The sequence below is a fragment of the Corapipo altera genome, unplaced genomic scaffold (assembly GCF_003945725.1).
Source record: "Corapipo altera isolate COAL_440 unplaced genomic scaffold, ASM394572v1 61045, whole genome shotgun sequence".
Taxonomy (NCBI): Eukaryota; Metazoa; Chordata; class Aves; order Passeriformes; family Pipridae; genus Corapipo; species Corapipo altera.
The window spans coordinates 1,348,023-1,362,216 of record NW_020884975.1 but is presented as its reverse complement, the minus strand read 5'-3'; the positions used below and the strand labels follow the sequence as shown (position 1 = coordinate 1,362,216).

At 40.6% G+C, this 14,194-nt stretch overlaps 1 protein-coding gene across 11 annotated transcripts in view; it reads right to left on the bottom strand.

The window, feature by feature from the left end:
- Nucleotides 1-14,194, bottom strand: part of UNC13B (unc-13 homolog B) — a 208,517-nt gene that overhangs the window by 88,581 nt on the left and 105,742 nt on the right. For 6 of the 11 annotated variants that reach the window (XM_027665362.1, XM_027665356.1, XM_027665361.1 and 3 more), the window contains exons 2-3: nt 9,228-11,761; nt 4,549-4,571 (exon numbers count right to left, since the gene is read on the bottom strand). The exons of 4 other annotated variants lie outside the window; for them this stretch is intronic. In XM_027665362.1, coding sequence (XP_027521163.1) covers nt 4,549-4,571; nt 9,228-11,670 — 2,466 coding nt within the window. In that variant the 5' untranslated portion in view covers nt 11,671-11,761. Of the gene's footprint in view, nt 1-4,548; nt 4,572-9,227; nt 13,883-14,194 lie in introns of all 11 variants that reach the window. One more of the 11 variants, XM_027665357.1, reaches the window with a different exon arrangement.

The window sequence follows — 14,194 nt, the reverse complement described above, 5'->3', positions numbered from 1 at the left end:
CAATAACCATTTCCTACAGCCAATCATGAGTCTACAGATAACACCCAGGAATATGGATGCAGGGAGGGTAGAAAGTGCAATTAGGAAACAAACCTCCATCGTTTCCCAGATTTGAGACATGCCAAGTAAAAACTGCCAAGAGTTCCAGATAAATTATACTTTTGCTCATGTATTTTAATTACTTTTACTAAGCCTTTTAGTCACGCAAATAACAAGAAAACAAGAGAAAGAGCATCTCTTGGGTCAAGATTCAAAGTCATCTGGGTACAACAGCACAAAACAAAAGAGCTTCCAGCAAGTGACAATATTGATGCAGGGCCAAGGCAGGTGATGGATGCATAGAGAAACAGGAGTTATCACCTACTGAAAGCAATGTAAAGAGGTAATTCGCTCCAGGCAGTCCTCTCCCTGAGAAAATGCCAAGAGAATCAGCCCCTGACATCCATCAAACAGGGACTGATGCCTTGAGACTGCAGAAGAGGCAATGCAGTATCCACAGTTAAGGTGTGTGTGGGGAGGAAGGGTGCGTGATGCGGATTAATGTAGGATCATTATTGGCTTCAACAGCTTGAAAGGCTTCTGAGCAAACATGAAGAAAAGAATTAACATGGAGGTAAGTGAAAAACAGAAAAAAATGTAACAGAGGTGCACCAATTTTGAAAACATTTTGGTTTTGTTTCACAAACCAACTATTTTTTCTTTATACTGTAAAATGAATGATAAGCTGAATTTTGATTTCAATAAAAAACTTTTGATGCAATGCCATGTGACATTAATAAGGCCAGATAAGCTGAGGAGGAGGAAGGAGCTTTAAGGTGGATAAACAACTAACTGTAACTGAGCCAGCCATGGACAACGCAATAAGGAAGCTAGTGGGAGTAAGCAGGATCTGCTGATAAAATCTGGAAATGACAAACACGGGGGAATTATTGATACTGAACACATATGTCCAGTGGAAAGAACTGATGGCAGTAAAGACTGCAACAATGGAGGATTAAGCATGGAACAAACGGCAAGGTCAAAGTCCCAAAGCCTGCTGTGAACTTAACTGCATACAGGGTGTTCCTCAGTGGAGAAAAATACGTGACAATGGACTTGAGTCCTAGTCATCACATTGACCAAAAGCCTCTGTGATATGGCAATGTAAGCAGAGAACACCATCCACAGAGTATGTTCAGTGAAATGTCTCCACAGAACTAAAATCATAAATACCTTTGTACTGGCAAGACTCCTTTAGCAAAGGCATAGGAAACCTTTTTACTCTATATCAAAATGAAAAGAATTCACAAAGAAAAATGGCAAAAGCAGTTTGAGGATGTAAATACAATACTTTTGAAGGAGAACAAAACATCTTGCTTACTCTAGATGTGTTTGTTCAATAGGCAGGAGAATGGGAGCAGAACTGCAGCTAATCATAAACAGAGGATGAAAATTCAAAGGTGCCTCACCATGACAGTTCTGTAGCAGCCTTTTAAAAGCAGAAGCAGACACCAAACCTAATGAGTTCTAAAGAAGAAAATCAGGAGGTTTATATAAGATGTAATGGCCCAATATCACAGTGGCAGAGTACTGGCAGTCACCAAGAAGTCCTCTGCAGCCTCTTCTTGCACTGACATATGCAGTCAAAGAACCAGAAGCTTCACTAGCTGCAAGTGCTCGCTCAAGGATCCAGACACCTCCATTAGTGTCAGTTAAACAAAGTAATCTGTTGTTTGCACCACTGGTGTGGGTAGGAACTCTTCATATATTCCCTTCCATTTAAAGAAGGCAAATGGCAATGCTGATTAGATGGATTTGCTGCAGAGGAGGAGTTTCCCACCCTCCAAAGGCAGCACTCGGACCAGGGAACAGCAGGGCTCCAGCAGCTGCTCTAGGAGTTGCACAGCTATGGACCTGCTCGAGTTCAGCCCACAGCAGCAGCCTGACTCACTCACAGCCTGGGCAAGCAGCGGAAGCGACAGGCAGGTGAGAAGAACACTGTAACAACTGCGAGAGCTTTTAGCACTGTCCTTCCCAAAGCAAATGGGAGAGGCAAAGGGAAAATAGACACATTTAACACCCAGTCATCCACATGCTGCATGCCACAGAAAGTGTTTTGCTGGCTTATGCATCTTCTCTGCACATCTCTGTCACTTGATCTTTCCTTGAAAGCAGACACATCAGTCTGAATCTGAAATATTTTATTTTTTTAAATCTCCAGTAAGCACGTGAAGGAGCACTGAAATGCTGGAGAAGCAAACATGTAAACAAAACAGCCCATCATATCTTTATTTGAATTTTTTTATTATTATTTCTGATGCTGCTGGATGACATTTTTACACCTACTGTCCAGCAAATACCTTCAGCTGGGGAAGTGCTTGTCACCCCTAGTACCACGGCATATTCACTCACAGTAAAGCATGCTGCAATCAGTTGCTGAAAGGTCTTCTCCAAGCAATTAAAGTTTCTTATCTACCAAAAACCAGTTAGCGAAACAATGCCAGTGACAGAGCAGCATAAATTTAAGGCCCTGGATTAAACAAGGTAACAGACATGATCATCTAAAGCACAGTATTCAGTCATAGGGAAGGTAATGTTTGGTGAAGCCTAAATACAAAACTAATAGGAGTTTTGTTTCCTTAAGAAAAGCACCAACTAGGCTTACAAGTAATGTGAGAAGTTATTTAACAAAGCTGCAATTTTTAAATTTGCAAATTCTCTCATACACAAGATGATGCTTTAATAGCCAGAACAATTATGTACTCCCGTAGAGGCAAAAATCCATAAAATGGATGAAGAGGCATAAAAAAAATTAAAAATAAAAAATCACCAAGTCTGGAGCACCATAAGAAAACATAATAATATCCCTAGATCTGTTAGCCCTCCATACAAATCTCTCTCTCCACATAAAAGACTTCCTAACAATGCAACTTTCCATCACATTTAAGTACTGTGCGTAACACATTATCCTCTCAAGATAAAAACAGATGTAAAACATGGAAAGCTGCTTTATGATGCTTTATTTAAAAAGATTAAAAAAACAATAATGACTTTTATTTGTTTTGAAAATCATCCTAACTTGCTTTCAAATACCATGCTTTATTATTAAATCTCAAAACCCTCAGTTTAGATATAGGTTAATCTGAATCAGGCTAAAACAAGGAGCAACTGTTTCACTGTCTAAATTAAACTTCTGGTCATGCCTAATTAGAGCGTTTCTTCAGAGGCATTAGCAGAGTCAAACTGAACTAAATTTTCTGAATTAAATGAGTCAGTCTTGTGGTTCAATGTCTTCATTGAACTCAAATATGCTGCATTTTACATGGAATCCAAAGCTGCAACAAGTCAAGGGATTATTTTACATTCATTCTCTATTCTGCAACAGCATCAATTTAACTGAGGACTGAAGAGCCCCAAAGGAAACTCATTCCACTTGATGTATCATCCAGTACCACTTTTCTAATTGCCAGATGAGCAGTTTAAAGGAGGTTGCAGTGGTTTGCACTGAAGCCAGAGGAAGATGGAATTTAACACAAGTATTTGACACCGCTTATCCCAGAGGTGAAAAATTCCTGAAAAAGTATTAATGGACAGATATTTACCAGTAAGAATGAAACAAAACTGCTGATACGTGAACCAATAAAGTTCAGAAATGCAAATTAATCAAACTCAATGGATGAGATCTGCACGGAGGCCCAAAAGCCCTGGAACGTTCAGCCTACTCCAGGAAACCGATTTAGCCTCACTCATAAATCAAAGGGAGAGGGAGAAGCACAGCAGGCACTGAATCCAAGCAGCACGGATTCAAGAAAATAAAACAGCTGAGGATCCAAAAGACAGTAATTTCTCTGTATGAGGTACAGTTACAAACATAACTGTTGACAAAACACACAGCAGTCAATAAAACAATTCTGCAGATCCCATTAGGAGGAAAGAGTCACCTGTTGCCCACAGAGTAATAAGCAGAGAGGTAACCAGTCCATGAGTAGAGAAGTAATAACTGTAGGTATAAAAATCCTGCTCTTCCCATGTGGCACAGAGCCCTGCTCAAAGCAAAGTGAAGCCTGTAGCTACCTAAAAAGACCTGGGATCTGCAGTGAACACCTTTCAGCATCCAGTCTTGCTTAATCTCAGTATTGTAGCCCATAGATGTACTTTTGACTGTAATTGATGTTAAGTGTATGAACCAGAGAGACATGAAATGAAATAATATAACTGAAGAAAAACAAATATATACTTGCTTTAAACAAGATTCATAAAAAGGAAGACTGGAAAGGACAAGATAACTTGTACTCTGCTAGCACGGTGCCTGTGAACATCACACACACCCCACAGAGCACCAAAGGGAGGAGATCACTCCAAGCATTCATGTTCTCCTCTTTGTCCAAGATAATACGCACTGAACAGACTCTTAACTCATACACAGTGTTAAACAAAGCCTCTGACAACCATGACATGCTAAACTGAACCTCAGCGCCTCAGCAGGAGCAATTGGCTACATGGAGACGAGTCATGCACACACAGGGGTTTCAGAAAGAGATGCTGGTTACAAGGGACAACATGTACAACCTGGAGCTCTCCTCTACCTCCTTCTGCAAAGAAAAGAAAAAGAGAAGAAGAAGAGGAACAAAAGTTAATAGACCAGATTTCTGTCATGAGATCTGTAAAATGATTTCAGAAACTGGGGTAAAGTTTTGCCACAAGCTGATAAAACATTTGTGCAGCAAACAGTTTTCCCATGCACTTCTTGGGACATACACCAGTCAACTAATCTCTTTCAATCAATCTCGGTTAAACCAGTCAGATTTCATCCATACCTGCACATGCACATATACTTTTGAGAGCTCTTTTTCGAGTTATAGTTCTTGTTTTATTAACTGAAGAATTTTAAATAATCTTAATACAGAATTGGAACAGCTTATCATACAGGAAAGAAAACCTGTACTTATAGAGAGAAACAAAATTGATTCCTCCTTTCCCCCAGACTGCATCCACTGCCTGCATCTGAAGCATCCCTGCTGCTTCCCTCCTCACCCCCTGTACATTTTGCCCAGTATGAGGAAACCGGCAGCTCCCACGGAACACATTTTGCTTTTGCAAATACCGTAATGCAGAGAGATATTTTCTGGGTTTATACATCTAGGCAATTTTCCTCTGAGAAAAAAAAAATCCAGAAGCCTCCTACACTAAATCTCATGTTTATGGATAGGTAATTTCAGGGCTAGTAAAGTTACATGAGAGTCATACTCAAAACTTCCGGTACAGACATGATATTTTTTAAGTCCGCCAATCAGATAATTCTCTCCCTGCACAGAAGAATCATATTACTCATTTGCATATGAAAGATGGAGGGTAAGGAACATCTTCATGGCAACAGGAGACACTCAAACTGGTTTAAAAGCAAAAATAGTTTTTGAAGTTACTGTCTACATGGGTATAATTACAGACATGCAATCACTAAGACAGGAAAATAGAGAAGCTATTTTAATTCAATTGCTAAGGAGAAGTCAAATTACTTTAGCAAATGAAGTGCTGGATTGTAGCTAAAATAAAACCCCTACTTTCCACCTTAAGACATGCCTGCATGGGTGCTCATTAGGGAAGAAAGCCTCCGGACCACCCTGCAGGCTTCTCCTTTGGAGCTCACAGAGGAGAAATCCCAAGCAGCAGGATGCTGCTGTCTTCTACCCAACAGCCAGTGTGGCAGAAGTCCTGTGTTGTGACAGTCAGCTCGGCACAGACCTGGAGAAGCTGAGGAAATTTGGGGTCCACCCCAGACTCAGGTGGGCATATGTTTCGCTAGGTATGGACACTTCTGACTATTTTCCTCTGAAGTAATTTTATATTTTATATATAACATAATCTTCCTGTCTGTCCTGTTCTGTTAGGGAAAACCGTCTCACCTAGACAGACACACTCCAAGTCCTCTGGTTTTGTCCTTCCTTTTGCACAGTTACCCCAAGCCCTTCCAACTCAAGCCAAATTCTCTCCTGACTTGGTCCGTGCGGTTGTTTCAGTGTGTTTCAGAGCCAGATATTCCTCATTCCTGGGTTTTTAACTCCTTTGTATTTGAACAATTAGATCTTCCTGATGTCTCTCATGGAGTCTCAGAGGGCAGAGGATGCAGAAGACCTGGACCTGTGTCCCCTCTCAGGTTTGCCTTGGCTCTCAGTCATGTCGAGCAGGGAAACCCTGCTTTTAGCCCCCAGCTGGAAATCACTGAGGACAGATGGAGTCTCTGGCAGTGCAACAGCTCAACAGTACCAAGCTACCAGTGAGCATATGCAAGCTACACATTTTTCAAGAGCATGTTCACTTCGCTCATTTGGGGTTGATTTTCCACAGAAAATTCCTTGACGCAGACTAGTACTGCCAAATTTTAAGACCTCAGGGCACTAGTGCATCTCCAATATAGGTCAAACTTATTTTTATACAAACACAAAGCAATAAATCCTACATTAGACTTATTTTTTAATTAAAAAAAAAACCACAAACAAACACAACAAAACATTTTAGCTTAAATTCCACACATATCCTTGATTTCTGAGCCCCATCAATTTAAGGTGGTTAGGGACAGTTTCAGGCCAAATACAAAATTTGACAAAGCTCTGAGTAACTGCAGACAAAGATCTAAAATCTTGTGTCTCAGTACAGCATGTGCACTTCATCAGTGGTCACTAACTTGGTTAAACGCCTATCACAGAACTCTTTCACTATTCCACTTTTGAGCAGTCACCTTACATCTACAAAAATCTCTATTTCAGGACTTTTCATTAAAAAAAAATCAAACTATCTTCATCTTCACTTTCACTTTTTTTTTCTTTTTTCTCAGATTCAAATTTTAAAAGCTTCCATAGATTTTCAGAGGATATTTTATTTTTTTTTCTTTTGACTTCCAGTTAAACACAACAATTATGCATCTGCCAAGTTCCAAATTCTTCCGGTAATTTGCATCTGTGTACAACTATAAATAAGTTAAACCTTTATGCCAGTGCATCATCTCTGATTCACCAAAACATGTAGATTTACCAACACCTTCAAAGTTATCATCCATTCCTCTGCTGCAGGCTGCTGCCAAACATATTTATTTAAATACCCTGAACTGAACTTTTGAGCAGACATGAATTGGGTTTTCAGTGGACTTTACTCAGGAACTGGAAAGCCTATTAACAACAAATTACATTTTTAAAGTGAGACATAAACACTCATCTACAGCTGGGAAAAAAGGCAAACCAACAAGATTTTATTGCATTCCAAGTATGATGCTTTTTCCAAAGGAAGAAAATAAGAGCTTGGCTCAAACTTGAGTACATCAAAGCAGGACATAAAACTGCAGCTTCTCTTTCTGTAAAAATGCATGCCAGGACAACGCCATTTCAGAGTCACAGAATCACAGAGCCAGAACAACACCATTTCAGAGAGTCACAGAATCACAGAATGGCTTGTGGAAGGGACCTAAAGATCATCTAGTTCCAACTCCCAAACAGCTTCCCTGCCTAGCTCTCAGGGTCTAGACTACTTTGCTTCCTGACATCTTCTCCGGGGTTTTTTCCCCAAGGTCTCTTCCTTTTCTTATCCTTTAACCAGTGTTTTCCACTACCCTTGACTCATTTGACTCCTCCCATCTCTCAGAGCACATTTCCTGTGTCACAATTTCATCACACACTTATTTTTATAGCTTCAATAGCCAAATCTAATATGTAGATCCACCTTTACATGAGTGTCACACAAGTACCAACTCTTTGTCACGTCACTAGATGATGTTCAGGAGAACTGAACCAGGGAGGCTCAGGAATGCCAATTCACCCTGGAGCCAGATTTGAGGTACTAAATCCAGCTCTGTTCCTCCTTCTCCTCCTTTACTGTTTTGGCTACTTCCCTCCTTGTGAACATCCCTGTACTGCTCAAACTGCCCTGTACTGCTGAGATGATCAGCCTCCTCTCACATCCAGAAACAGGCTATTTCAATACTTTTGCTGCACTGTGATATATGCTAATCCAAACCCCTGGCTATTCCTTCAGGTCCTAAAATAAGGAAATATGTCCAGATTTGAGCACCACGCCAACACCACCAAAAAAAAAAAAAAAAAGCATGTCTGCCAAGCCTGTCAACAAATCCCAATGTCTCCCTCACTAGCTTTATGATCAGCATAACTCAGAAGGTCATTGGTACAGAAGTCAAATACAGGTTGACAAACTGTTTGTTCACAGTGAAAACACAGTCACTGGAAAAGCACTTGGAGTTAGATGACTCTTTCAGTCAGAAAAAGACCCTTCTGATTACTCTGACTAGCTTTCATGATTGCAAGTATTTGATACACAGAAGTTCACAATAAGGATGTGAGGATTTCAAGCTGCAATTCAAATATCTTCCACTCTTGAAACAAAGCCTCTTCCCTTAACTGTGTAGTGATCTGGACAGAGATGACACCAAGGAAGTGTTCTCAGCGCTTGGAGAGGAAGGGGGCAGATGGAGTTACTTTTCAAGTTTACATTCTGTTTTACCAAATCAAGGCCTATCAAAATATGTCCCATCAAAAGATGCTGGTCAGCTCTATCTCCCACATGCTCAGGGATAGATTTAGCAGCACAGCTCCACCACTGTATCACCTCATATTGGCTCTTCAATATCTGTGCTGGAAGTAAGGCATGTAGTTCCACAGAAATGAACAATTTCTCATCTCAAGGACAAGTTACGGAAACAATACCAAAATACAAGTCTCAACCATTTTGTGTGTGTGTTTTGGTTTTATTTAGTTTTTATTTTTAAAGGTCTGTACTAGGGTAACACCTAGCAGTGATTAAACACTGAGAACTCCCACTTCGTGATAGAGTCACTTGAAGTCTAGATCCACTCAACTCACAAAACTGGATACTTATAGCTCCAATGCACACTTTGTTATCACATGTCTTAGCTATTATATTTAACAAGAAACCAAGTCACGAATTATGATGAAAAACCTTAACACCTGCTATTTTGAAGAAGCACTGCAAATCTTCCTGCCTGAAAAAAAAAAAAAAAAGAAAAAAAACAGAGAGAGGTGAAGCTTGCTAACTGGCATTTTAGTGTGTTACACAATAAATTTTAGGCAGTTTTGTCAGTAGTGTTGAACAGCATAGGTACTTGTCTTTGTAATTATTTGCTCACAACTTCTAATAAACTGTTCACCCACATAATGAGGTTTTGGCCGCTGGCTGCACAAATATCAGATTTTGACATCTCCTTAAAAACATTTTTTTCATTTTACCTGAATTTGTCTCCTCAGCAGAAATCCAGTTTCCTTCCTGTGCTAATTCTTTTAAGAGTCTCCTACGCATTTGTCTCTTTTCCCTCAGCACATTTTTGAAATTGTTGATGCACTTGTTCAGGTAGATGGTCTCTGCGCACACCTTGTCAAGGCTCATGGGTCTGCACTCCTTTGCCGGCTCAGGTAGGGTGTTCACATCTTCTCCAAGCTCCTCAGGAGGTAAGCATTGCCCAGTAGGGATTTCACAGTCAGATGATGGCACCAAACTGGAAACAGGAGGCTCATGAGGAACAGAGGAAAGACTGGAAGGAGCAAATTGCACCTGAGCAGATGCTTCGCTGTTGACATTTGTGTTTGCCTGGCTCTCAGAGGACTGACTAGGAGGGGTTTCTGCAAAGTTGTCAGAGCTGCCACCCATACCTGAACTGGTCAGCATAAGTGTGTTGTCATCATCCATCTGTAAGCCACTATCATTTTCCAAAAGGATTTCAGAATCACTTGTTTCCAGTTTATGAAATACCACCTGCAGAGCAGACCTGAAGTGGTGAATAGCTTTCCCAAGCTTATTAGTGTAAAACTTCATGTCTACAAGATCAATGTTATCCCGGGAATGGTCAAGAAAATACTGAGAATTTTCCAGGACATCCCTAAAGACCTGATCAGTTGGATCTTGATCATTCAGGTCCATTTGGATCATATCTTTCAAGCTGTCACTACTATCAGCCATTTCATCTGTTGTATGATCATAGCTAATGGTTGTCACCCCACTAGAAACATCTTCTCTTTGAATATCAACTTTCTCTGCACTGGTTAGTTTGCATGAAGTATCACAGTCTATTTCAATTTCTTCTGTGGTTATGCCCTCATCTTTTTCTAGAAGGGAAGAGCAATTTTCAGTGACATTTTCAGTGTCAAGCCTGTGTTCACCACCATTATTTGAAGCACACATCTGGTTTGCACGGCCAGAAGAGTCAGATGAGCAGCAGTGATTTCCATCACCTGATTTGGCCAAATTGGTCCCCTGTGGATTTTGCAGAGGTTCACGAAGGACCTGGTGAATGTCACTGTCATCTGAAGGCTGCTCACCGCAGTTTATTATTTGTGTTTCCTTTCCAGTCTCAGATACCGAGTTGCTTTCCTTGGCTGATTTCTGCGCAGAATCAGGTCTCTGTCCTGTGTATTGTGCTTTCCTACTCGTGCTTTTATACTTAACCTGGCATGAGTCCACTTGGAGTTGCTCAACTGCATCAGTTCTCTGACCTCCATCAGGATTCACCGAGTTGTGATGATTTTTCTTGAAGCCAGACTGCAAAGAGACCGAATCTGTTTTCTGGCCATTCTGCCGCTTTTGCTCCTCACTGGTAGCAATCCAGACCCCTGAGCTCTGTAGAAGGATAGACTTCTGTAAAATAAAGTCTCTCTGTTCACAACTGACAAGTTTCACAACTGCTGGTCTTGGTATTAATGGCTTGCCTGTACCCACATCTGATCTATAAGCATCTTTTATATACTTACTGCACTGAATACCATTGAAGCAGTGATACTCAGACAAGAAGCTGCAGATAAGCTCTACTGTGTTTTCACCATCTTTCTCTGGGATGCCATAAAAATACAGTACTGGTTCTTCCTTTTGTACCTCCTTTCTTGGCTCTCGAGCGTGTGTACCCTGGGTTTTGCCACTGGAACCTCCTTGTAGGCCTTCTATCTCACTCAAGACTGTATCCACGCAGCTGGAGACTTCATCCACAGAGCCTTTTATCAAGGTGAGGTGCTGACGGAGCTCTGCGATCTCCGTCTGGATTCGACTTATTCCCTGGAGCTCTTTAACAATGTAATCAACCACATCAGCTGAGCGATCTCTTGATTGCCTTCTACGGCTCTTGTATGCAGCGGGCTTTTCCTGGGGAAAGCACCCTTGCCTTTCAGCTGCATCCCTCCAGCTCATGGTAATGCTCAGGGAAGAAAGGTCCTGCCCCTCAGAGACTCTGCTCTTTATTTCAGACGAGGTCTGTGTGATACCATCAGAAGAACTTCCCTGCGAGTCCTTCTTTTTCTGTTGAACCGAACATGGTATTTTCACATAGCCATCCCAGTTCAGTTCCACCTCACCAACACAAACTTCACTCACTCCTTTGGAATCACGTCCTCCATCCTGATGAAAGTCCCCTCCAGCTGTGGAAAATTCAGTGCTCCCAGGGCTCCTCTTTATTCCACAAACAAACACGTCTGTTTCAATCTCCACTGGGGATAGCTGGCAGCGATGTGCGTGGTTTGAATTATCATCCACCTGGCCTTGAAGAAGCCTCTTCATTTTGTCCCGCAGAAACAAATGGAGTTTTTGCTTCCGGAATTGCTTCCTGCCCCACAGTTTTACAACAGGTTTTCTGTGCAGAAGTGAAATTTCATTTTCTTGCTTTTTCAATCTACTTCTAGCAAACATCATCAGCTGCACCTGCGTTTCTCATAGTGCTACAAGCTGCAAAAGCACACATCAATCACAACTCGCATCCAGTTTTTATTCTGTCATGAAGCAGCTACCGAAAGAGGGGAAAAAACATTACAGTTTGGTTCAGATAGAAATAGCCAAAGTAACTTAAGCAGCAGAATAACAAAAAAACCCAAGAACAGCATACACATAAAATCAGACAGAAAGAGAATGTGCTATTTAGAGTGTACAGACACTGTCTTGCTTTTGGCCACCTCCCCTGATCAGGTTCTTCTTTGTAGAAATAAGTGTTCCTCACTTCCTCTTCTATTCAAGAAAGAAAAAAAAAAAAAAGATCTAAAGAGCAATTGTGGTCATTCCCTTTTCTCTACAAGGTTTGCAAATTACTCTAAGCTTGAGTTCCTGGCAATAGTGCACTTTGTGATTTAATTACCACTCTGAATACAGAATTTCCGACATTAGAAATTCTATCCTTGCACATTTCCTTTCCTTTCAAGTTCACAATCTTCATCCTTTCTTGCTTCAAACCAAAGCAGAAATCAAATTCAACTTGGCGCACTACCAGCTAGCCCACAGGAATTGCACAAAGTGATGTAAAGTGGTAGAAAGATTGGATGACAGATTTTAAGTGTAAAACCTTTCTGCTATTTTAATACTTTCATCTTAATATTTTGCTACCAAACAGTAAAAAAAAAAAAAAAACCAAACCAAAATGAAGCAAACCCAAAAAACCTCAAAGCTTGCAAGCTCCCGAGCTAACCTGCAGTTAAATATGCCACACTCAGCATATGCACAAACAGGCTGAGCTGACAGCAGGAAGATTCTGCATGTCACTTCAACTCTCAAGATTTTGCAGTGGATCATTTTCCCCGATTTAAAACCCCTCTGCAAAGAGCACAATAAAAACAAAAAACTCTCACTATGTTAACTACTCCAAACTTTCATGTGTCTTTGCTGCACTTAGTAAGCAACATAACAATCAGCTTTTTCCTCCAGAGTGTTAGACAGAGATCCATAGAGAGAACCTCCTGGAGCCACTGTGACTGGAGAACACAAGTGTATTTGATGATTCAGTTTGGACTTGCTGCTGAAGCACATATTCTTTCTCATATTCTAATTTGGAATAAGACCTATAGTACCTATCTTCCATTTTTATGATTACCTAGTTCTCAAAAAAAACCCAAAAAACCCAAACATTTTCAAGCTTCACAATGCACAAACCTAATCATCACACCGTCACATCCATTTGCTCCAAAATCTCTCAGAAGCTTTCACCTGGTCCCTTTTTGGGAGTGCATACAATGACGCCCATTTTCAAAGCATTAACTCAAAGTTTCCAAACACTGACTCAAAGTTTCTTCACCTGCACTGATCCCTAGCTGCTGAGGTGCAGAAATCCTCCCTAACATGTCCTCAGCTCCACCTCACAGCTGGCTGTGCTGCTGTCAGCAGTGAGCACGCAGCCTGTTAGCGAGCATTTTCATCGTGGTGAACATTTTGTTTTCACTTTTGTTGCTTCATTTTGTGGGTAGGAAAGGAGAGAGTGTTTTTTGATCTGGAGGAAGGAGCACTGTAAATACCAATGTCTATAATAAGAGCTTAATTAATATGCTATAATAGAAGTTGCATCTGTGCTTCAGGTTGAAGTCCCAGCATTGAGCATCTCAGCTGAACTACCACACCAAAGGCAGCACGTGCCCTTACGTAGGCTAAACAAATTCTCTGTGAGATTGATTGATGGCTGCTTAAAAGAAAACAAGTTTAAATTTTATAGAACTTTCAGGCCATTGGTCCAGAAAAAAATTTTCTTTTTTTTTAACATCTTTCTTATCTAACTACTCCCTCATAGAATAGGGTTGACATAAGAAATATTTTCTCAGACTCTCTTCTTCCACACAGTTTGGCTACTTCCACTTGATTGGGTAACTGATCTTTAACATCAGAAAATCACTACCAGTATTAAGAAGTGAACCCTCAGAGACCAAGCACCTCAATTCAATGGCAGCCAAGAAAAAGGGCTCCACAGTTGTGGCTCCCTACATGTGTTGCTTGAGGGTAGCACACAGAAATGCTCATTTCAAATATTATCCAGCATATATTGAACTCCAAGTGCTAGGAGAAAAGCCTACCTATGCTTCTGCAAGGTTTCCCTCAGAAAGCTCAATCTTCATGTTTCCTTCCATACTCAGCTTTCAAGGTATCCGAGGGGCTTAATGATCATTTTAGTTTAAAAAAATAAGAAATCAATTCAAAACGGTGTTTGCTCTCATTTCTTTTGTCTGCTGCAACACTCAACAGCAGCAGTTTGATACAGAAATCACTTTTGCCTGCTGAACACTTTCTTGCAGGACTGCAGCTGTTTCAAAGCTGGAAGCTCGAGTGCAAACAGTACAATGCTGTCATTTTTATTTCTATATACAGTGTTTGTGGTTTATGTATATGTATGTATGTATATGTAGGTATATATAGATATACAAGAATACCTATTTCATAGGAGATTTAAAAAAAAAAAATCCTTGAT